A 25,884-nucleotide genomic window follows, 5' to 3' on the forward strand; every position below is an offset into this window, starting at 1 on the left:
TGTTCATGTCAGAGGCAGTCCCTCTTCCCATTACTATGTAACCCACTCGGACACTAAACTGCCATGGGCTACATCTGTGCAGGGGTTCTAGGGTTATCTCCATGCATGGTACTTGGTTGGAGTATGAGTCTCTGGAAAGACGCCTGTGTTCAAATTCTCTAGTTCTGTTGCTCTCCTTGTGAAGTTCCTGTCCTCTCCAGGTCTTACTATTTCCCACTTCTTACTTAAGATTCCATGCACTATGCCCAACCGTTGGCCATAAGTCTTAGCATCTGCTTCGATAGTCTGCAGGGCAGAGCCCCCCAGAAGCCCCCTGGGGCAGGCTCCTAACTTGTTTCCTGTTTTCTCCCTCTTCTGATGTCCATCCTCTTTGCCTTTTGGGATGGGAATTGAACATTTTAGACAGAGTCCTCCCTCTTGATTAGTTTCTTTAGATGTACAGATTTTAGTAGGTTTATCCTATATTATATGTCTATATGAGTGAGTATATACCGTGTGTGTCTTTCTGCTTCTGGGACAGCTCACTCAGGATGATCTTTTCCAGTTCCCACCATTTGCCTGCAAATTTCATGATTTCTTATTTTCCATTGCTGAGTAATATTCCATTGGAGATGTACCACAATTTCTGCATCCATTCTTCAGTTGAGGGGCATCTGGGCCGTTTCCAGCTTCTGGCTATTACAAGTAAAGCTGCTACAAACATGGGTGAGCAAATGTCCTTATTGTGTACTTGAGCCTCTTTTGGATATATGCCTAGGAGTGGTATGGCTGGATCTTGAGGAAGCGCTATTTCTAGTTGCCTGAGAAAGTGCCAGATTGATTTCCAGAGTGGTTGTAAGAGTTTACATTCCCACCAGCAGTGGAGGAGGGTTCCCTTTTCTCCACAACCTCTCCAGCATGTGTTGTCACTTGAGTTTTTTATCTTGGCCATTCTGATGGGTGTAAGGTGAAATCTCAGGGTCATTTTGATTTCCATTTGTTGAAGATGCTGTCTTTTTTCCGTTGTATGGTTTTAGCTTCTTTGTCAAAAGCAAGTATCTGTAGGTCTGTGGGTTGATTTCTGGAATAGCGCTACCTCAAGATCCAGCTATACCGCTCCTAGGCATACATCCAAAATATTCTCAAGGGTATAAGGACATTTGATCAACCATGTTTGTAGCAGCTTTATTCGTAGTAGCTAGAATATGGAAACAACCCAGATGTCCCTCAGCTGAGGAATGGATACTACAATTATAGTCCATTTATACAATGGAATACTACTCAGCTATTAAAAACAAGGAAATCAAGAAATTTACAGGCAAATGGTGAGAACTAGAAAAGATCATCCTAAGTGAGATATCCCAGAAGCATATGTGGATATTAGACATAAAATATAGAATAAACATACTAAAATCTTTCCACATAAAGAAGCTAAGCAAGAATGAGGACCCTGGGTTAGATGATCAATCCTCATTCAGAAAGGCAAACAGGATAGACATAGGAAGAGGGAGAAAACAGGGAACAGGAGAGGAGCCACCACAGAGAGCAACCACAGAAAGAGTTTACCTGGCAGGATATTGAAGCAGATGCTGAGACTGATAGTCAAACTTTGGTCAGAGTTCAGGGAATCTAATAAAAGAAAGGGAAGATGAAAGACCAGGAGGGGACAAGAGTTCTACAAGGAGAACAACAGAATAAAAAAAAAAAAAACAACAAAAAAAAAACTGGGCCCACAGTTCTTGATACTCCAACTAATGACCATGCATGAAGATAACCTAGAACCCCTCCACAGAAGTAGCCCATGGCAGCTCAGTATCCAAATGGGTTCCCTAGTAAGGGGAACAGGGAATGTCTCTGACATGAACTCAGTGGCTGGCTCTTTAATCACCTACCTCTGAGAGGGGAGCAGCCTTACCAGGCCACAGAGGAGAACAATGTAGCCAGTCCTGATGAGATCTGATAGGCTAGAGTCAGAGGGAAGGGCAGGAGGACCTCCCCTATCAGTGGACTTGGGGAGGGGCATGGGAGGAGAAGAGGGAGGGAGGGTAGGGTTGGGAGGGGATGAGGGAGGGAGCTACAGCTAGGATACAAAGTAAGGAGAGAGAGAGAGAGAGAGAGAGAGAGAGAGAGAGAGAGAGAGAGAGAGAGAGAAAGAAAAGAAAAGATAGTGGAACCTTAAAGAACATCAGATAAAATAGTGATTTAAAGTCGGCAATCTATTTACATTTTTTTCATACCTTTTGCCAAACATTGAGATTGACTAGGTAAATATTGTAGACTTATTCCAGAATTTAATTTTTCAGTCTTTTTTTTTTAATTTTCAGTCATTTAAGCTATTGATTCTAGCTTTGTGTATAGTGAAAAGTAGCCTTAAAGTGGAAAGTGCAGTAAATAATGTGTATTTATTTATTTTTTTACTTTATACAATTTTTTGGTGAAATCTGTCATTATAGGTTACAGAGAATTCATGATGCAGAAAACATAAAATGAGGCCCACTGAATTAAAAAAAAAAAAAATCTTAGAGTCAGTTAAGGATAAAAACTGTTACAAAAGTAGTGAATGATCATTTGACAATAAAAATGGTAAGTGTAAGGTTTTATATTTGAATATTACACATCAAATTTCTAAACAAATAAATGTAAGATCAAGTGTTCCTAAAACATGACTAAGTTCTTCATAACATTTCTGACCTTTTTATCGTAGTTTCATATAGTAACAAAGTTTCAAAGTTAAACTACAAATAAACATTAACATTTTCCTTTTGTGCCAGTATGTTTATCATGATTGGAAATTGTGTAGGAATTTTTATAAATGCATGTGGAACAATTTAAATAAAATGAATTTTGCTTCTTTTGTAATGATTTTATAATATTATAGTCTTATTTAAACTATTTAGCATGTGCCTTCAAACTGTAAATTATTCAATTTTTATTGTACACAGTATTTTACTTTAATGAATGAAATATGTTAATATTTTTAAAGCATAATTGATACTGTTTTTTTCTAGGTGTGATTTCTTATACAGAATATCTTTTTCTTCTATGTATTTTAACAAGTAAGTATACAAATTAAATTTATTTCTAGATATATTTTTCCTCATGAGATTAAAAATAAATCTTTCTTAGCATAGTATTGAAAATTACCTTATGTGTATGTTGGCTCTTTTACAAATTAATACCTAAATATCACAGGAAATGTCACACTGTCAGTCATAAATGTATCTATTTTCCTTGTGACCATAATAAATGTTTATAAACTATAAATATATTACTTTGGAGGATTCAAGTACATGAGACCCTAAAAGTCAATATTTATAGTAATTTGTAAAGTTTCTGTTATATGCATTTAAGTCAGGTTTTCTGCAAGTCTAGTGTGAATGAGTAGTGAGTCTTGAGTCTCCTAACTATGGTATGTCTGTCCAAATACCCATCATCCGTCCACTGCAGTGTTTTGCTCTCTCTTGCATACACAATAGTGATTATGAAATATCTGGAAGATTTACCAAAGCTTTTGATTTTTCTTTTCATACAGTAGATGAAATTGTGAGCTGTACTCACAGTGCTCCAGCCACCTAGCCTTTCCATTTCCTGAACTCTCTCCCTATGGAGGAAATGCTGGACTCAAAGTTCAGTGCTGTCTGCTCTTTCAACCCTCAGCACTTCTCCCAAGAGCTTCCTGGGAAGAGTATCATTCAGGCTTCCTTTCACAACACAAGGGTCCTCACTTGGCTCCACTCCTCAAATGGCCCTCTTGCCCTTCTCTTTTAATCCCTTCTTTATTTTATGCTTTATTTTCTTCATAGAACTTAGATTATTTGAAATTATTAGTTTACATGGTCAGTCTTTCCATACTGCTGTGAAAAGTCTATAATGGCTAAATGTTACCCCTTTGGGCCAACTATATCACAGACAATGTCTTATTCATAGTACCCTTTCAGAAACTATTTGGTGAATGAAGAAAAAAAGGGAAAAATACTACTTTAGGAAGTTTCAGATGAGGGAATCTGTGGAGATATATACAAACAAGAACACTAGTAAAACTCACTTTTAAATCCTATTTCAGTGCTTAGAAAATTTACACACATGCTATTCTTAGCTAACTTATGAGTGATATAACAGCAGAACAGGGAGATGTGAACATGTAAATATGTATATATGTCAAAATTTATCTTTTATTTTCTCTTAAATTATTGATTCTCATGAGAATAACATTTTAGTGTTAAAGAGCAAGTGCTCTGCGTTTGATAAGTAGGGCCACCTAGATTGATCCAACTTGAAAACTAGTTGGTGAAGCCAGTCTAAGTCTGTGATGATGTTTATTTTACACATTTTTTTATACTTTTCAAAATCTTTTACAGATGTAAAACCTTGCTTGTCAATTATGGTGTCAGTATTTATGAATGATAATAAAAGTAAATACAAGTTTCTCAAATACATACAAATATAAGCTCTCATAAAGAAGTGGCTTCCATTTGTTATTCCCAAGGATGGTTATGATGGATTAAGAAAGTTAGGCTCCAGATGTTTTATCTCCCTTTCTTTCATAAGATTCCCTGAACTCTGACCAAAGTTTGGCTATCAGCATTTGCTTTGATAGATGCTACCTTCTGGGTAGAGTCTTTCAGAGGCCCTCTGTGGTGGCTCCTGTCTTATTCTGTTTTCTCTCTCTTCCGATGTCTGTCCTGTTTGCCTTTCTAAATGAGGATTGATCACCTTACTCAGGTTCTTCCTTCTTGCTTAGCTTCTTTAGGTATACAGATTTTAGTATGTTTATCTTATATTGTATGTCTAATATCTACTTGTAAGTTCCACAACGAGAACAACAGAACCAAAAATACTAGACCCCGGAGTCTTTTCTGAGACTGATACTCTAACCAAGGACCACGGATGGAGATAACCTAGAACCCCTGCACAGAGGTAGCCTATGGCAGTTCAGTGTCCAAGTGGCCTTCATAGTAATGGGGACAGGGGCTGTCTCTGACATGAACTCAGTGGCTGGCTCTTTGATCACCTCCCCCTGAGTGGGAAGCAGCCTTACCAGGCTACAGAGGAAGACAGTGCAGCCAGTTCTGATGAGAACTGATAGGCTAGGGTCAGATTGAAGGGGAGGAGGACCTCGATAGACTAGAGGAGGGGCATGGGAGGAAAAAAGGGAGGTAGAGTGGGATTGGGAGAGGATGAGGCAGGGAGCTATAGCTAGGATATAAAGTGAATAAGTTGTAATAAATAAAAAGAAAGAAAAATAAAATAAAATGAAGAAAGTATGTATGTAAAGTATGTAAAGAAAGTATGTAAAGAAAGTATCTGCTCTTTGCAAAGCTCAGGATTTCTAACAAACTGTCAAGTTTACTGGGGAGGAGTGACATTCAGTTTTTTGCTAGTCATTTCAAAGGAAAAGGTCAAGTCTTTTCCTTTTGGAAGGATGCTTCAAGGTTTTCTCCATTTATGTTTTCTTGTTTATATTATAGAAATAAAAAAAGCAAAGAATGGATTTTTGGAAAAGGCTCAAAAATTTTCATAGAATATGAGTCTTTCTCAAAAGATAATTATTTCTTGGATTTTGGAGTGCCTGGGATTACACATTGAAACATTTTATAAAAGCTTCTGGTTTTGAAGCTTCCTGAAGTTTAGTCCCAAATCTGTACCCTCTCATGATCACATTTATTCCCAAGTGATTTCAGCTTATTTTGGAATTGGTTTGTGGTGTATTTTTATTCTTTTCTGCCATTTGAATTTCAAATGCAGTGAATTTTTTTTAAAAAATTCAAATGCAGTGACCTCATATTTCATTTGTAACAAATAAGCAGATTTTGGATATTTATTTTTAGAGGGATAGTTTGTCAAGTATTTTTTTAATGCAATGTAATAAGTCACAGTCAGGTACTTGGAAAGCTTATTACCAGTTCTGTTATTGAGTCTGAAATATATGAAGCAGAAATATGTATTCTTCAGTATAACTTTGACTATATGTAACTTAGAGTAACATATTGCTTTTCACTTATTAGCTATTTTTGTGCAGTGTATGTATCTGTTAAATGCATGGATTTTGTACTTTTAAGTACTTTTTCTCCATTTTACAAAAACTTGTTCTGCTTTTTTGTTTTGTTTTTGTTTGTTTTTTTTTCTCGCAGAGCCTCATGCAGGTTTTAGAATAGCTTTCAACATGTTTGACACTGATGGAAATGAGATGGTGGATAAAAAAGAATTTTTGGTGGTATGTACATTATATACTGCATTTTTCTGACAAATGTTGCTTACTTGTTATGTTTTGTGTTATTAGTACTGTTAATGTAGAGTGATGTTTCACCTGAATTTAATAAGCAACTATATACTTCACATAATGCTTATATTGTGGAAATATAACTTATATTGCATGTTTAAATATTAGTATAGTTGGAATTTTTTACTTTATCAGATGGTTTACTCAGTGGATACAAGGCAGTCCTGAGATTATGTCTTTCTAGCTAATATTCACTTTCTGTCATAGCTGTTGGCCACAAGAGGTTTTCTTTTTATCAGTTTGGTCTAATGTTCCTTTTCCCTTTTCTCTTGTATTCACAGTTACCTTATATTTCAGGTGTGCAGACCCACTTTCCAGCTCCCTTCCTTGTCTTTGACCAAGAGAGTTGTTCTTCCTCTTCTGTTGTGTACTCTGACAGTGCCTTTAGTTGCTGTCTCGTTTTCCCATCCCTTCTTCCAATTTTTCCTTGTACTTGTGTAGCCTATATGAGTTTCTGTAGCTAAGGGCTTTCTCTGTTTTTGTTCTGAAATAAAAAATTATTTCTTAGAGTAGCAAAATCTGCCATTAATATCAGTGTTCAGTTCCACCTTTTCTTCTCACCTGTTTAAAAGTAAGAGAAAAGGTGACACATGAGGAGCTATTTTATTCTATTTCAGAATGGACCTATTTGTCTGAATAATGTTGACTAAGCACTCTGTGTCAACCCTGACTTTTGGAGATGTCACTTCTCAAAAGCTCTTTATGCCTGTGTCTTTGGAATGCTGTGCACTTATGAGGTGGAGTCAGAGGCATCTGCAGCACTCTGCCTTGTTTCAATGAAGACTCGGCAAGAGCTGCCCTTGCCCCTAAAGCTGCAATCTGTTTGGTTCAGTTGTACTGCTGCCTCAGGCGCGATGTTTGTCTGTCTGTTTGCAGAGACTTATGAAAGCTGGAGTAACTTGACTTTCAACTCAGTGTATACAGTGAATTGGAGGTGTTAGGTAGTGGCTCAGTAAGCAAATGTCCAAACCTGAGGAACTCCTGAGTTCAGATTCCCAGCACCACATAAATAGCCAGCCCACACCATAATCTCAGTGTCGAGGAAGCAGAGGCAGGAGGATCCCAGGGATTTTGAGTCAGGTATTCTAGCTAATATGTCAGCTCCAGGTTCAGTGAGAATTCTTGTCTTAAAAGGGGGGAGGGAGAAATGATTGAGGATGACACCCAGTGTTGGCCTCTGCCTTCTGTACACGTGCACATGTGCACACACTCATACACTAAATTTAAAATAGGAAACTGAGGAAAATTAAAAAGAGTAAAGATTGTTGTCCAAATTCCATAGACAAGGAACTACCCAGAAAACTGGCAAAATCTGTGGTACAAGAGTCTGCAAACACCATAATCAACAGAGTATGAGGTAAGGAGGACGTCCAGTTAACGTGACTCGGTAGCTGGTGTTGGTTTCTAGAATCTGACAGTGTGCAGTTTATTTTGGATGGGTTATTTTAGGTGTATTTAAACACAGCACAATTTGGAAAAAGTTTCCGGGTGACAATTAGTTCAATCCCATGTGCAAAATAAAGCGTAAGGCATGACCACATCTTTCATAAAGGTGGGTTCTATAGATTGACTACATGTGATATCTTAAGGCTCTGGGAAAGGATCTGCTGTGGTCTTGGTTATATAGGTAGCACAAAGGTCACCAGGCTATTAACCACCTTTGCTGCTGTTTGTAAGAATCTGGGGAGCCAGCTGTGGCCTCAAGATACAGATAGCACAGAGATCACCTGTTTTTAACCATATCTGTTCCCAGCTTTCTGGGCTTAAAACAGGTTATACATGTCTTCCTTCGAAGAGAGACAATCCTGTATGTTTAACATTCCTAGCTTCCTTAGTGATTATCTGTGAGCACAAGGACCTCCTGTCTTCCACAGTGAAAGAAAAAGTTAGGCTTCCATTTTAAAATCATAGAATTTTAAAGACTAAATAATACTGTTTATAGCGCTAGCTAACATTTATTCAGAAATAATAGGCAAAGTGCTAGGTAATTAGTTTTGAGATTTATTTTCCTATCTGAGGAATGAACCAGCAGTCTATTCTCAGCCGTGTAGAGTAACTGCAGGAAATTCACAGGGGCTGTTGGCCTTTTTTAAACATAAACCAGTTTGAGCCAGTAGAGTTGAGTGACCTGTCTGCTGTAATAACATCAATGTGAGACTTTCTACAGCACAGTAGTTTTCATCTCTCTCTGGGTGTGCCTCAGACTCAGTGTCATTGTATTATAGAGGTCAAGTAAAACTGTAATAGTAAATACATTTTACATAACTGTGAATTGCCAGTACCAAAGAATATATTTTTCTTGCGAAAAATACTGCAGTCAACAGGCTGGAGAAATGGTTCAGTGGTTAAGAGCTGAACCACTGCTCTGCTCTTCCAAAGAACCCAATTTCAACTCCCAGCCCCCAGATGGTAGCTCACAATTGTCTGTAACTCCAGTTCCAGGTGGTCTGACACCCTCACACCAGTGCACATAAAGTAAAATTAAATAAACTTTAAAAAGAAAAATACTACAATCATAAAATATACGTAGAAGAGGTTAAATGTTGGTGAAACTATTTTGTTTATTTTTAGGATATATTTAACATAGAGTAATATGTATATACCTTAAAATTCTGATTGAATTTGATTCCTGATTTATTTCCTTATAGCTTCAGGAGATATTCAGGAAAAAAAATGAAAAAAGAGAAACTAAAGGAGATGAAGAAAAACGTGCATTGCTGGTAAGAAATATTAGTAGTTTCACTATAAAGTTTTCCAGGTGAGAATTATTTTGTACATATTGAAACAGTGTAACACTTAGAATTTGGATTTTTTTATTTACTGAAAACTTTCTGAAGATTTAATGTAGAAAATTATCTTATATATCAAATATTGATATATCAGTATCTTATATATCAAATATTGATATATCAGTATCTTATATATCAATATTTATATTAAATATTGATATTATATTTCTGTATCCACAGTCATATTCATTAAATCATTTTCATCCATACTGTTGTTATCTGTGAGATTTGAAGGGTATATATCATATAATAGATAAATAACATCATTATGCATGTAAAAATTTAAAGGTGAATATGCAAAGATTTAATTATGTGAATGAATTATTGATAATGTAACATAATGATTGATAAATATAAGGAAGTAATGTAAGCTCTTGCATCTCTTAGTAGTAGTATAGATTCTTCTTCTGGGTTATATATTAGTGCCTTGTTCTGAAGTTAGAATTAACAGTATTTCATCCTTTCAGTCTTCACTTTATATATCCCAAGACAACAGGGCAGTTCATATAATAAAAATAACAGATTGGTCCTAAGCCCTCACTACTATGCACAAGGCTAGGTGCTTTTCATGCATTTTATCAATTAATCTATCCAACAACCCTTCTGTTGTCTATAACCCAGGGTAAGAAAACTGATCATTAGAAAGTTTAAATATCATATCCAAAGTTATAATACTGTTCAATGCAAAGTTACAGTTCAAACCTGTGATGGCCTACTCTGAATTCCATACTTGTATCCATCTTAATTTATTCATTTTCTACTTAAATACCAAAAACATGGTATATTTTATTGACATATACAAATACCTAATTAAAAGTATGATTCTAGTTATTAGCATTTATTAAAATGCATAGATCAGGTAACAAAGGGAAAGAAAAAAAGGGAAAACTACTCCACTACACAGTGAGGAAAGCTATAGTATCAACACAAATGACAAGTAAAGGAATTTTAAGACACATTTAAAGCAAGTATTTCATAATAGTTATATAAATAATTTCACTTGCATTAACTAGGCAAAGCCCAGGTAAATTATGAAATCTATATTATGTCAGCTTATCCTAGGGAATATGTCTTATATGTTTGTGATGCATTCCCTAGCAAATATATTGGGAAAGAAAAGCAGTTTCAGAGAACAAGTAAAAATAGCACATATGTTGTTTACAACTTTATATATGTAAAGGATTTCACTACACTAATTGATCTCTCAGGTACCTCAGAAGTGTTGATCTTAATCCAAATAGCACTGCGAAAAGCTCATTACGTAATGTGGATATCAGATGTTCCTTTCAGTGCACTCTCACTGACAGCCCCCTTCAACAGCACAGTGTTCTGCCGTGCTGTCACCCTATTTGACAGTGAGAGTCCTTGGCTTCAGTATGCTAGTCATAGTTTAAATAATATAAATCTGAATTGATTTTATACTGTTTTTTTTCTATGGACGATTAAGTAAAATGTAAATGGCATGTAAGGTGAGAGAAATCTTAGTACATGTATACATATTCTAAACATTAGGTTGAACTTAAAGAAACTAAAATGTATCTTACAATAACAAATAAAACAAAGCTCCAAAAGAAAGTAAAGCAGGCTCATGAGCCAGGTTTGGAGGGTTTGAATATTACCTCTATGATGCATTACCTCTGCGATCTTCAGTAAGATTTTTAACCTTTCCATCCAGTTTTTGGGTTGTTTTGTTTTGTTTTGTTTTTTTAGTTTTACAATTGAAATGATAGAATAATGAGTTCACCACCTGTAATTGTAAGAGAATCAAATAAGCTAAATGTTTAGAAACTTACCTATATAATCTATAATTATAAAAATGTAATAAACATTTTAAAATGTTAGCTTATAGACTTGATAACCTCATGGTTTCTTTAACTGAAAATTAGCATATCCAAATCAAAATTTTAAAATACTTCCATGTCATTAAAACTCTGAAATGAGCACTATGTTGTAAGGTCTTTGCTAAGACCGTAATAGATGGTATTATCATGTATTCCTCATCTCTGTTCTGCCAGGTAAGTACTAACACTGCTTTAGAGGTGAGCAGAAGCTACTACCACAGTGAGAGTGAGCCATACCATTGTCACCACCATGCTGCTGAATCCAGCATTCCCATGCTTAAAATGTCCATGCTTAAGAGTAGTGCTTTTCATATACAATGAAAATGGTTGAAATAGGCACAAATTCAGTTAATGTTTACTTATATTAGACTTTAAAAACTTTGCTACTCATCTTTAACATTTATCTCACGTGCGTGTGCTTTATAGAGAATGTAGCATAATGATTTGCCCTTCCTAATTGATTATTTTGTCGTCTTTTTCTTTTTTTCTTTTGCTATACTTGGGTTCATTCTGAAATGTGACACTTCATTTGGCCCTTTGTGCTCTATGTCAGCGTCTTCAACTTTATGGATACCATTCTCCTACTAATAGTGTATGTACAATACTTTAAATGTTCTTTATGTATATATCCCTCACCTGTTATATTAGATAATGTTACTTCTTTATATAAAGCTTATCTATCTGTTATTTTAAATGTTTTGGAATTTTTTGAATACAGTAAAATGCAGTCAAGCCAAAATTTCTATTCTAGATTTATGAGACAAAAATTTAGAAAGCAATTATATATCTTTATCAGTTGTTTATCTGTAAATTAAAATAAATGTGAGTAAACAACCACCAGAAATTCTGGTAGAGTAATTGGAATTTTATATTTTTCAGCAGTATGGGAAGCATTATACAAAAATAATAGAACAGATAGGCTGTCTTCCTGAAGAACAGAGGTATTTTAAGAATTAACTATAGACTTTGGTCAATGCCAATAAAATCATATTAATGAAGACTCTTTAGTTTGCAGTTTTCATTTTTACTGAAGTTGTGTTTCCTGCCTACCTTCTCCGGTCTATTAAAAACTGTATATGATTCTACTTGTTACATCACTACACAAAGGGGACTATGAGTTCCATTCTTTAGTTGTGAAAATTTCTGCAAGTGCTTTTCCCAAGTGTGACTTTTCTCTTCTCTTGAGAACAAGCTTATTGGTTACCCCAGCACATAAGAACCCACTCAGAATAGACATGACCCTGTCTCATAAACATGCAGTCATTTAATTTCCCCAGTGATCCTTCATCCCTGTAAAGGATTCCCGAGACTTTAGAAATGATACCTGAGAAGTCTTTGAGCTCAGGGGCCGGTGTTTAAGGTGCCGTGTACAGTTCTAACAGTGGGTGTATTGCCTTCTGTTCTGTCTAGTTAGTTACTCAAAACTAGAAGAACACTTGTGTTGGATTTGAACACATACTGGAGGTGATTTCAGCATCAGATAAGCACAGGGCATCCTGCATACTCACAAGGAATGTCATAAAATAATTGGAGAGTAAGCCAAGTTTATGGGGCCCACATACCTAACTTTAAATTTGTCTAAGAAATAGAAAACATGTTTTATAAAATGTACTGCCACTTCCCCATAAGAGAAATTTTTAAGTAATTTTAAAGTGCTCCTGTGAAAATCATTTAAAATTTTGTAAGAACTTTATAAAATAAAAATTGCAACATTAGAATACCATACACATTTTTAAACATACGGTTAATTGTATTTATGATTTTATGGTTTATTTTCCACTGTCATTGTGTGAATAACTTTTTAACGTGGCAGTTTCAGTGTTTCCTTTAATTTTATAACTAGATACTATATAGTTTAAACTGCATGGGCTTCACAGTTGCAGGTGTTAAGAGATTTTAAATAGCCAGATTTAAACTGTATATTTTCTTCATACTATCCTTGATGAAGAAAATACTTGACACTTCTTATTTTATTGGTTAGCACATTTTTCGTTTCATTTTACTGAGGACAGCTTCTGTCTTTATGTAAAACACGTGTTAATATGATTTAACTTCATGTTCTTTTAATCTATGTTCTCAAATAGATTAAATAATTTAACTCTTAAGAATTTTTTTTTTTAATTTTTGTAACCTTTTTCCGATAACAGAAGTTTTTTTATCAGTTTGGAGTGATTTACCTTCAGGAAAGGAGGTGGGGGGTCTGCATATGAAGACACACCCTCTCTGATCTCTCAGGTGGCCTATTCCAAGATAACACCTCCCATAGTCTGTTAGGCCTGTTTTCATTCTTCCTGCTTCAGTGAAAAAATTGAGGCTATTCCCCTTGTACCTTAAGTAGCTTTTCTGCTCCAAATAACCCAGATTCTTTTTAAGTTTCGCATGTAATCGAGTCTCAGTTATTTTTCCACAGTGATAAAAAAAAATTTTAAAAATTCAAAAGAACAAACAACTCAAATAACTCAAAAGTCAAGAATGTTTGGCTTTAGCATCTCTTAAAATGATTTTTTAGATTATTATTTTAACTACTCTATTCTATACTAGCAGAAAATGTATCAAATTTTGATACCATTTCTCTGGTATTTCATCTTATGTTGAAATGTGTTTTATGGGCTAAATGTTGATATTTGTAAATAATGTTTATTTTAAAAGAGTGTGTCTTCTCCAGTATATGATGCAGTTGTAATATATATATATGTAATATATATATATGTATATATGTATGTATATATGGTAATATATATATGTAATATATATATATATTTGTAATATATATATATTACCATGCATATTATGTGTTTTCAGTCTTTTCTGCCATTACTGACAGTTTTGTCTGGTTGACTATCAACTGATATATTAAACTAAATGTTACAATTATGGATTTATGTCTACTCACAATGTTCTACATTTTTGTTTTATCTATGTTTAATAATGTAGGTTTATTATGTCTTAGTCAGACTTCTGGTAGGTACTGTTTTAGATTTCTGGATGTATTTTGCCTTTTAAAACCTTTATAAGTGTAGATCAGTATAGACTACCTTTTTAATTAAAATTTTTGGTTTTTTATTATTGTTCTCTGTAAAGATAATAAAGCTTTTCCTGATGTTAAAAATGAATTTTAGCTCAGAAACTTAATGAAAATAAAATTAATAATTATAAAATAGCTTAGGTAATAAAATGTTGCTATTTCCCACAGTCTCTTTGATCCTTTCCCTAGTCATATTTCTTCTCTGTCCCATAGATGATTGCCACAAATGCGGCTTATAGGTAGATCTTTGCTTTGCTACCTAGGCATTCTGAAAAACACGCCTTAGTTTTACTCACGGAATCCTTATAGGTAGTCCTTGCTCAATCTCTTTTATTGTTATAAGCAGTGGCTTGGTCAGTTGTTCTGTCAAGTGAAAATGGTAGTTCATGAAGAAAGTGGATACTTCAACTTGTTACAGAGACGCTCACACAGATGGTCTTTTGCTGAGCGGTTCCATACCTAAGTGTGCAAGAGAAGTGCTCCATGGATTCTTCTTGTTTTGCCACACCAGATTTTGAAAATCTGTACTAAAAGTTTCAGCAAGTGCACTCTTTTTTTAATTTTTTATATTAATTACAGTTTATTCACTTTGCATCCCAGCTGTAACCCCCTCCTTCATTCCCTTCTAATCCCACCCTCATTTCCTCAATGCCCTCTCCATGTCCATGGATAGGGGAGGTCATCTTCTCCTTCCATTTGAACCTAGCTTATCAAGTCTCATCAGGACTGGCTGCATTGTCTTCCTCTGTGGCCTAGTAAGGCTGCTCCCCCTTCAGGGGGAAGTGATCAAAGAGCCAGCCACTGAGTTCATGTCAGAGACAGTCCCTGTTTCCCTTACTAGGGAACCCACTTGGAGACTGAGCTGCCATGGGCCACTTCTGTGCAGGGGTTCTAGGTTATCTCCATGCATAGTCCTTGGTTGGAGAATCAGTCTCAGAAAAACCCCTGGGCCCAGGTTTTTTGGTTCTGTTGCTCTCCTTGTAGAGCTCCTGTCCCCGGCAGATCTTTCAATCTCCCCCTTCTTTCATAAGATTTCCTGCACTCTGCCTAAAGTTTGGCTAATGAGTCTCAGCATCTGCTTTGATACCCTGCTGGGTAGAGTCTTTCAGAGGCTCTGTGTGGTAGGCTCCTGTCCTGTTCCTTGTTTTCTCCTTCTTCTGATGACTGTTCCATTTGTCTTTCTGAGTGAGGATTGATCATCTTACCCAGGGTCGTCCTTCTTACTTAGCTTTTTTAGGTGTACAGATTTTAGTATGTTTATCCTATTTTACATGTCTAATATCCACTTATAAGTAAGTATATAATATCAGCTGGCAGAGGAACACTTTATATAATATCAGCTAGCAGAGGAACACTTAAAGAAATGCTCAACATCCTTAGTCATCAGGGAAATGCAAATCAAAACAACCCCAAGATTTCACCTTACACCCATCAGAATGGCTAAGATCAAAAATTCAAGTGACAATACATGCTGGATAGGATGTGGAGAAAGGGGAACCCTCCTCCATTGCTGGTGGGAATATAAACTTGTACAACCACTTTGGAAATCAATCTGGTGCTTTCCCAGACAATTAGGAACAGTACTTCCTCAAGTACTATAGCACTCCTAGGCATATATACAAAATATACGCAAGTACACAACAAGGACATTTGCTCAACCATGTTTGTAGCAGCTTTATTCGTAATAGCCAGAACCTGGAAACAACCCAGGTGTCCCTCAACAGAGGAATGGATACAGAAATTATTTTACATGTACACAGTGGAATATTACTCAGCAACTAAAAACAAGGAAATCATGAACTTTGCAGGCAAATGGTGGGATCTAGAAAAGATCATCCTGAGTGAGGTATCCCAGAAACAGAAAGACACATGGGGTATATACTCAATAACAAGTGGATATTAGACATATAATATAGGATAAGCATACTAAAATCTGTACACCTAAAGAAGCTAAGCAAGAAGCAAGTGCATTCTTAAGTGGAATTTTCTTTTCTCCAGCTGTGAGCATGTGACACTAAACAATGTGGTCTTTGATGACACTGTCTCATTTTTACAAAGTTATGAGGACTTTTAGTCATTGCTTTTGTAACAATACGAAGGCAAATACTATTTGTGAGAAGCTTTAATATGCGTCTGTGTTGGATTTTGTCTGGCCATTCCATTGAGTTTCATTGAGTAAGCTGGTGCTAATTACTGGTCCCTTATTTACAGTAGCCTGCTACACCTTTTCAGCTTTGTTTTTCTCATTAACTGGGAAATTTCTAGTGGAACATTTTGTGAATTGTACTGATCTCCTTTGTCCTGGCTGATAGGCTGCGCCCTTTAATTTAAAAATTCAGTCAATTTACACTAGTATGATTACTTTGTGATGTAGAATGTAGGTATTTTTCTCTGAAAGTCATTCTTTTTTCCTTGTGTTACCTTGGCTTCTTTAGATTAATTGAAATTTATTTCTTCTTTAAGTTTAGAAGATAGTTAAGATATTTCTGTTTGTCTTCTGAGTTTTTGATGACTATTTCTAAGCTAATAACATCATAGGCAGTATCTTTATGCTTTTCATCAGTAACAAACCCTTAGGCTTAACTATCTTTGATGTATCTCTTAGCATAGGTGCTTGGAATTCTTGTATAGTGGCTACATTACTGTTTTTTTAATATCTCAAATTAGGTATTTTAAATACACACTATCAATATTTGTAATAATTTTACTGTGTAGCTTAGGCTTTGTCTTCTTGATTCCCCAGCTTCTGCCTGTCAAGTGCTGGAATTACAATCCTGGCCATCAATGTTTATTTACAGTTACCTGCATACTTACCATTCCTTACTTAATTTCTTTTTTGAAGCTAAGTAGATGGCTCAGTTGTTAAAGTATCCACTGTTTTGAGTTCTGATTCCCAAAGTCCACATAAAGGCCAAGTAGATGGAACATACTTGGCCCAGCAGTGGGAAGGGTGGGACAAGAACAGATGGATCTCTGGAGCTCATGGGCCAGCCAGTCTAGCAGAATTGATGAACTCCAGGTACAGTGTCTTAATCCAAAAAAATAAGGTAGTGAATGAAACATAAAGATGAGTAATATTGACTTCTGGCCTATGCACATATAAAATTCACACACATATACTTTTATATGTACATACCAGTGCACATAATCAATTTTCTCTTACCCCTTTCTAAACCTTATAATCTAATACTCAGAAAATACATCCTCAAGATAGAGTCCCTTTATAAATTAAAAAAGAAAATGATGGTTTAGCAGTATAGTCCAGTGGTAACTGCACCATTGAGCTTTATCATGTTTAAAGCCATGGGTTCAATCCCAACACAACCAAAAAGAAAAACAAACAAAACCTCTCTTTGAAAATGGTCTTTGCTCTAAGGTAACATATATGTCTTAGCAATGATGATAAAATTTATACACTTTTTTTGTTTCTATAATAATTAAGGTCAGTTCAGAATGTACTTATTTATCTTTTGTAGGTTATCTGGGTCTTCTCCTAGCCCAGTTTCCCACTTCCTTATTGAAAACATATTTTTTTTTTCCTCACATGATATATCCTGATTATGGCTTCTCTTCCCTCTGTACCTCCCAGTTCCTCTTCACATCGCCTCCCTTCCTCATCCACTGCCTTTCTCTCTCTCATTAGAAAGAATGCAGGCTTCTAAGGGATAATAATAAAATATAACAAGATAAAACAAAAACTAACACATCAGAGTTGGAGAAGACAAACATTCAGAAGGGTGTGTTAGTTTTCATGAAGACGTCTTTAGGGCTGAGTGTTCCAAAGCCTCTCATTCTCTGAATGTCTGGCTATGGGTCTCTTTATTTGATCTGCTGCAGGAAGAAGCTTCTCTGATGATGGTTGAGCAAGACAGTGATCTAATAGTATAACACAATTTCCTTTTTTTAATAATTTATATACTTTATTTGCATTGGTGTTTTGTCTGCATGTCTATCTGTATGGAGGTGTCAGATCTTGGAGTTGCAGATAGTTGTGAGCTGCTGCATGTGTGCTGGAAAATGAACCTGCCTCCTCTGGAAGAGTAGTCAGTGTGCTCAGGTGCTGAGCCATCTCTTCACCCAACAAAATGTCATGTGAAGTCTACTTTGCCTTTGTTTTTGTGTAGTCTTGCTGCAGTGTGCCTCTCTACCCTGCTTTTATGTGTGGTTAGATTTGTTGAACTCCCGAAACAGGAAATAATTTTCTCCCTTTATTACTGAGAATTCACTGTCTTTTCCTGAATGGTATTTCCTATCTTTCCTGATTACTACTTTCTGGAGCTTTCATGGAAACTCATTTGTCTACTATGTCTGAGAGTTAGTATCTCTCTGACAGTTTGACAGATCTGGGGGAAACTAGTCTAGCACAACATTAAATTACAATTCCAACATTACTGGTTCATGGTGGGTTGTTTTTTTTTTTTTGTTTTTTTTTTTTTTTTTGGCTTGTTTGTTTTTAGCTTTTAAAAAAACACAATTCTTCCAGTAGCACACAGTATAGTTTTATTCTGTTTGTATGTTTAAGCATGTACAGTACTGGCCGATTTAGTCATGGGTAACTTTGGGAAGTCATCATTCTGCTTACCTCAGTGATAGATCACTGTCTCTAAGTTAATCTTTCTTCTAAACTTCCTTTGACTGTTCTTTCCTCCCGCCCCACTGCTGTTCCTCCTTCTCTGCACTCATTTCTTTCTATCACAGATGTTAGTGATAAGATACTAGAAAATTATGTGAAGAGGACCTTGTTTTGACAGTAAAAGCAAAACAAAAAAACCTTAGAAAGTCACAGATCTTCAAGGTTTAAGGAATTCCAATAATAAATAGCCCTTTGACACCCCCCCCAAAAAAAAAATTAGACTTAGATGGTGCAGGGCATCATTTTGTCTGTTCCATCCTTTTTTTGAAATACTTCTGAACAATCTGTGTGTTCTTCTCTCTTTTAATGAAAGTCCACAATTGCTCCACTGGTAAAGAGCTGCAAGCTGAGATCGTACAGTGAAATGCCTTTAAGAACTCTTTTGTGCTGCTTTCCATTTATACACCAAAGCATGAGAGCTGTCTCTTTCATTACCGTCTTAGTGTCCGGTTACAACCGTGCATCTCATGAACATATATGTTCTGATATTAAATTTGCTCTATCTTTCTTTTAAGTTCTTGTTTGAGCTTCTTATCTACTTGAAGCTTATTACAAAGCCCTGTTTGTATTTTCTCTGCTATTAAATCTTCCTACTAGTTTTGCATGTTAAAAGTTCATTCTTAATTACATGATTAAAGTTGCTGATTAAAAATGAAGTACTGGCTAGAGACCAGATGTATATAGACATGAGTGAGTATGCCTGGCTGGTCACTGATCTAGCAGCTATCTTTTTCTTGCAATAATAATTGATGTGAGACTGTTGGACCTTCCTTCAGAAGCTTTTTATATTTCAAAAGATGGTATAAGATAAGACAAAATAGTCAACAGTGTTCCACTAATATTCTAGCATGATTTAGACTCTGCAGCTAAGTGAGGAGTGACAGAAATTTTTGGGGGGATGGGGTTTACATAGCAGTTACATTTTAAATCTCTTAATTTTAAAGTCTTAAATTATAGAGACAGACATAAATTTTTCGTATTTTTAGCTGTTGGAAAGCTGAAGGACGCAATAATTCTGATATCCTGCACTTTTATTTCATGTGTTTGCTTCTTTTCTATACATGTAAAACCTATTAGCATAGATTCACTAAGTTGTTTCTGTTATCTCTTATGATAGTGGCCAGTAAGCCGTATTTTCTAGTGTAGTAGTAGGTTTAATAAGCCTTTTTAAAGATAATTTTTTAACGCTCTAAGTTACAGAGAAAAATGCAAAAGTGTTCAAAGTATGTCAGTAGAAATGAGAGTAAGATGTTAATCTAATATCTATTAAGGTTTTTTTCTAGTTTGTATAAAAGAAAATATATTGTGCTACTTTTGTACTTGGTAAATTTTCCCTCTGTAGTTTATAAATGCTTGTTTTCCACTCTGTTAGGAAAAGCAGTAATGACAGATCCTTGTCCTGGGGCCAGATTGATACTTATACAAACATTTATGGCTGTCATACATTTACAGCTAAATAGTACTTTATTATTGGCAATTTATTAGCAGTGGACTGTTTTCTAATTGATTATAAAGCTAGTTGCAGTTATAAGTTTTTCTTTGAAATAGCACATACTATAATTTTAAAATTCCTTCCAGATTTCTTGACTGTTTGCTTGAGACAAAGTTTCCCTATGTTGCCCAACCAGGCCTTTAACTTCTAGAATAAAAAAGTTACCTACTCTGAACTCTAAACTAGCTGTGTATTGCCACATGCACCACTCCTCACTGATACCTGCCTTTTAAAAGGAAGATAGAAGAAAAAGAGAAAATTCCTGTTATCCTGCCATGGTACATTTTCTTTTCTCAGTAATCAAAAAATGCATAGGCCTTATAACTTCAGTATTCGCTGTTTGTCCCGACAGAAGCTGATTTTGATTGGAGTTTCAGGTCAGGCTTATAGTTCTTAACCTCAGAAGCCATCACACTAACTTGTACTGAGATGAAAATGAGTGCTGTCCCCTTGTAAGCATTAAATGTACCTTATCTTTCACAGTAAACGTACCTTTAAATCCTACATTAGATTCACATCATCTGACATAAACAGTTACACCTTATTTTTGCAAGCGTAAATAAAATTTGTATTTACAAGGTATGGATAAGTCTGTTTTGATTTTGTTACTTTAACAAGATGTTTGATAAAACAGCTAATTTCGAAATTAGGTATAGATTTAACAGGTAGCCACAGATTTACAAATATCTCCATATACCACTTCACACAAAGTGTAAATACATTTTTTTATGGCATACTTCTGTAGAAGTTAGGTTTGTCTCAGCAGAAACACAGGCGAGATTGCAGAGTTTGATTCTTTTTCGCATAGCCACATTGTGAGTAGAAACAGGTCATATACCAGTTCATCTCTGGATGCACCATGGCTCTGCTAGCTATGTAGTAGCTACTGTCATGTGCAGCAGAAAAGTTGTAAAGGTAAGCTAATGGCCTCTCTTCCTTCTTAAAGTTGGTCAGTAGAGACATAAAGCATGTAAGTTGTCATTCTTTGTGACTGTTCTTTAGATTTATGTTGTTGTTCTTAAAACTTCTCAGGTACTTAAAACAGATGCTGAGGAACTTGTCTCCAGAAGCTACTGGGACACCCTGAGACGTAACACAAGCCAAGCGCTCTTTTCAGACCTCGCAGAGGTATACTGAAACCTCCTCACAGTCCTTGTGCTAGATCCTATTTCATTAATCTAATTGTCATTTGGTTTTAGATTCACAAGATGAAGCCCCAAATGTACTATTTTTCTATTTCTTTTTATAGGGGGTGTGTATTGATAGGTTCTATGTATCATATATATAATTACTATATAGAAAGAATATTTTAATATGTTCATTGTATTGACAGGGCTAGCCTGTTATTACTGTCTTTGTTGATTGAACTTGTTTATTTTCGAAAGCATAAAATCAACAAGTTAAAATAAGCTTCTGAATTTATATAAAAGGAAATAATAGTAAGTTTTAATTAAGAACCACTTCCTAGAAATATGAAATAGTAATACAGATTTGTAAACTTACTGAAATTATATATCCTACAACATAACATTGTTACAGGAAATTCTAAAATGTTTCACTTAGAAAAAAAATGGCTGCTCTTATGTTAGATTTAAATAGTTAACTTTCTCAACTAATAGTGAACAGCTTCCTCAGGGCAGGGGTACAGAACTGTGGGGTGGGGTGGTACAAACATTCAGTCAAGGAATGGGGAAGGAGTTTACCCTTATGTTACTTACGATTGCCAGTCCATGTTTAAATAAAAATCAGATTTTGTTTTATTGTTGTTTGAATTTGCTTCTGGTGGGCACTTAGTGCTGTACTCAGGATGGGCCACATCTATGCCCTGTTCAGCTAGTGCTGCCATGAACAGGGATTTAGGTCTTTAATTTTAACTTGACATCTGATTTCTTGTCTAAACTTTAACTTCAAAAAATAAATCATTGTGTGATTCAGTGTTAGCCTGACATGCATGCATGCGAGCCTGAGTTCAGCCCTCTAGCATCCATGAAAAGAGCTGGCAGGGAGGCAAGTTATTTATTCTTTAAACCAACAGTGAGGATAGACAGGAGGACAGATGCCTGTTGCTTCTGGGCAATCTAGCAGGATTGGCAAAGCCCCGGTTCATTAAGAGACCCTGTCTTAAAAAATTAGAAAGATATCTAACATTGATTCTCATCTCATGTATACACATGAGCATGTTTGTATACACACACACACACACACACACACACACACACACCGATAACTAAATTAAATTGCAATCATTGTGACTTGTTTTGTTTTTCTGTTTTTTATATAAAACTTAGTGTGGAGGCTTCCCTGAAGATAATATTTGTTACTGCTCTCCTACATTATAGAAATGAGAATTAACTATAAGTCACAACTTATAATTTCCCATGTTACTATGGATACTAGTATAACAATTAATATAGTATTTATATTTCAAGAGTCAAACTGGTTCAAAAGGAAAGCTTAGATATTTACTTACATATTTCTTCATTACATACAATATACAACTCTTAAAAGATTTTAGATAAATGAGATCTTAGCCTCTCATTTTCTCATTTTACAGCTGCTTAAAACTATGGGCACTTTAAATTATAGAGAAACCATGGTTTTAAAATTACTGTGAAATTATGTAAAGGAAATTTACATACGTTACAGCTGGCACTAATTTCTGACAAAAATAATTCAGAGTGCAATATGACAGGTATATTGTACAGTTACTGAGAACAGTTTGTCAGTACAAATAAAATTCAATTATTTGTGCTCAAATTCTACTTATCCATTGGATTATTCAGAAACTTCATTATATTAAGTTTGAAGATATCCCTTTGCTGGAAATTAAGGTCATTTTCTCTTTGTAACCAATAGAAGTTTGTTGAAAGGCTGAGGACTGAACCATGCTTACATACTCCTTCTGAACTATAACCCACTCCTGCTTAACTACTTCCCAGTTAGTACAACTTTTAGCCAAAAAAAGAAAAATAGTGAACTTAGGTACATGGAAATGGTCCATGAGGGTCTTTTTTCACTTTGTTATGAAAACACCTGAATTCAGTTGTTTTTAACGATAAGTTCAAGAATCAAAGGGAAAGAGTTTTTTATTTTATTTTCATCTTCTTGTGATTTAGCTTATGGAAACTGTTAGGATTCCAAGGTTTAGCTGGTATAGCAGCTTTCAGTGGCTCCAGTGAATGCTCCCTTTTCAGTGAGGGAGTGGTACCTCCATTTGCATTTTCTATTTGTTTTTTCCCTCTGATGACAAGCTGTTACTTATCCTTCTGTGGATCTTGATTATATGAATAAGTACAACCTGATTAATAAGATTGGACGCGGAAAAACTGTAAGTGAAGGTCCGCTCTGCTCACTGAACAGGAGAGTAGCCTGAGTGAGGTCATGAGAGAAGCCTATGTAATAGTCATCATCTTAGGCTTTGATAGTCACAACACTGAAAGCAATACTTGCATTACCCACGTGCCCTCGGTTGTGATGTTCCTGGAACCTTTCATTTTAAAAATCTTTTGTTTCAAATTTGTAGAGATTTAATTTCAATGACAAGTGTGTACCGTACAATTCTTTTATATTTACTACATAATTTTTCCATTATCTTTGAAAAGTTTTTGTTGTCTAAGTCATATCTCAACTTCTTTGTTTCGTTTTGTTTTGTTTTGGGGGGACAGGATATCTTTGTGCAGCTTGGCTGACCTGGAACAGGCTAGCTTTGAACTCAAGAGATCTGCCTGCATATCTCAACTTCTTAAACTTGACAAAAAGAAGTAAAACAAGATCAGAATATATTGTATGAAAAAAATGTTTTTCAATTAAGGAAAAAGGGAAAATCTGTGACCTCCATTTCTGCAGCTTCCAGATAGGTACACTGTTACACTGTTTTTCATGCTAGTAGGCTAGTGCCTGCTCTTCAACTCAACTTGAGTGTGCCTCCAAGATATCCACCCCATCCTATTTACATTTAAACTCTTCAGGACAAAATAAGTTGATTGAGTGAGACTATACAAAATTATAAATTATATATGATTAATACCAGTTGATTGATTTTTCCCTAGTGATATTTACACCTAAGGCTACCAATAGGAACATGTGTACACTTCATTTGTCTTCATGTGTAGAATTCTCTTCCAAGTTGTTTTAGGCAGGATTATTCCGACTTTACAGATAAGGAAACTAAAGGTCCAGAAGGTCATTGAAGGGCAAGACCTCTCTTTGGTTTTAAATCTTGTCCTTTTTCCATTAGAGTAGTGGTCCACGTCCACCCAGTTAGTAGTGACGTGGTGTCTTTCCAGGGTTACTCTCCTCACATGAGATACCGAGGGAAGGGCTGGTGCCTCTCTCATTCATCAGCGTTCATAACATGCTCTGCAAGCAGACATTTCTAAAGATAGTATTGATGCTTGGCTACCTGCGTTATTTTCTCCGGACTGCCACCTGATCTTCAGAGAAGGTGTGATTGGGTAGGGCTTCCTTCTGGGATTCTAACCACTGAAGGTTCTTTGGAGTTCTTGGTAAATTAAGATGAGTATTAGAGTTCTTCTGAGCTATTAAGAAACTGCATACTGGAGAACAGTAAGAAAATCCATACTCAATTACAATTATAAACAGAACATTTAGGTAATAACTGAATAATATCAATAATTTTAACTTATTCTCTACAAGATAGGAGTTTTGGCATTTTTGTTTGGTTGGGTTTGAGTTTGGGTTTAGTTTTGTGAGATGGTGCTTTATATAGCACCAGCTGGCCTGAAACTCACTAGGTAGCTAAGGATGACCTTGAATTCTTGATTCTCCCATCTCAGTCTCCTAAATGCTGGGATTAAGGCCATGTGCAGTTATACCTGGCTCACAAACTAGAGTTTTTAAGAAAGGCATTAATAATCCATATAACATAGATCACATAAAAAAAAAAAGCAGTCCAATTACCTAAAATATAGCTCGACAATTGTTTAGACAGATTTGCAGCGCAGGAAAAATTCTCATGTTGTATGCTAGTGACACAAAGTCCAGCATACTTTCATTGACAGCCAGGTTGAGCGATTTGCCATAGGGTATCAATTTGCTCCTGCAAGAGGTCAATCCTCTGATTGAACACCATCAAGCTTCCTTTTAGTTGAGCATTAATTCCTTCATGTACAACTAAGGCATGAGCTACATTGGCTAAATGATTATTCAGGGTCTGAGAAAAAGGTATCGGGCGGTCTGATGCTCTTTGGGTGGATGACACCTAAATGAACATCTGTACAAAGTCCCAATTTATTTCTAATATCAGAGATCAGACCTCTACTCTTGCCTGATGCGTCTAAAACAAAAAGGGGGAACTGTAGAGAGCTGCGGAATGCTATGCCTTAAAGATGGAGCTGGTTTCCGCCTTCCACCTTCCCAATGGTGAGTGCTCTCTGTCACGAACAACTCCACATTTGGCTAAGGCCGAGGATCTGGCTTGCTTCCATGTATGTGGACCTATCTGCATTGCCCCCGTGGCACGCCTGGGTTGGCTACCCAGAGGCTATTTAAGCTGTGGGCTGGCTTTCCCCGGGGTCCGAGGATTGTTCAATGTTCCTGAATAAACTGCATTGAAAAAAAAAAGATAAAAAAAAAAAAAAAAAAAAAAAAAAAGCAGTTTAATGTTGTAAAAGAGGGACAGCTCAGCGGAGAAAGACAATCTTAATTTCTACCACATACTAATCATTAGAAGAAAATAATAATAAAAAAGATAATTTTCCATTATCTTTGAAAAGTTGGTCCAAAGAGAAAGGAAATGTAGATCCAACTAATGTTGAAAGCTAAAACAACTGCCTTTGTGAACGACAGGGAAGAGGGTTTGGAGAAATCAAATTAATATCAAAAT

At 35.7% G+C, this 25,884-nt stretch overlaps 1 protein-coding gene across 2 annotated transcripts in view; it reads left to right on the forward strand.

The window, feature by feature from the left end:
- The window catches only part of Micu3 (mitochondrial calcium uptake family member 3), an 89,935-nt gene that overhangs the window by 48,365 nt on the left and 15,686 nt on the right, over positions 1-25,884 (forward strand). Inside the window, exons 5-9 of one of the 2 annotated variants that reach the window (XM_060381625.1) lie at positions 2,988-3,035; positions 6,111-6,193; positions 8,908-8,979; positions 11,443-11,481; positions 21,072-21,167. In XM_060381625.1, the coding sequence (XP_060237608.1) occupies positions 2,988-3,035; positions 6,111-6,193; positions 8,908-8,979; positions 11,443-11,481; positions 21,072-21,167 (338 nt within the window). The remainder of the gene's footprint in view (positions 1-2,987; positions 3,036-6,110; positions 6,194-8,907; positions 8,980-11,442; positions 11,482-21,071; positions 21,168-25,884) is intronic. The other variant, XM_060381626.1, reaches the window with a different exon arrangement.

Source organism: Meriones unguiculatus, chromosome 4 (assembly GCF_030254825.1).
Source record: "Meriones unguiculatus strain TT.TT164.6M chromosome 4, Bangor_MerUng_6.1, whole genome shotgun sequence".
Taxonomy (NCBI): Eukaryota; Metazoa; Chordata; class Mammalia; order Rodentia; family Muridae; genus Meriones; species Meriones unguiculatus.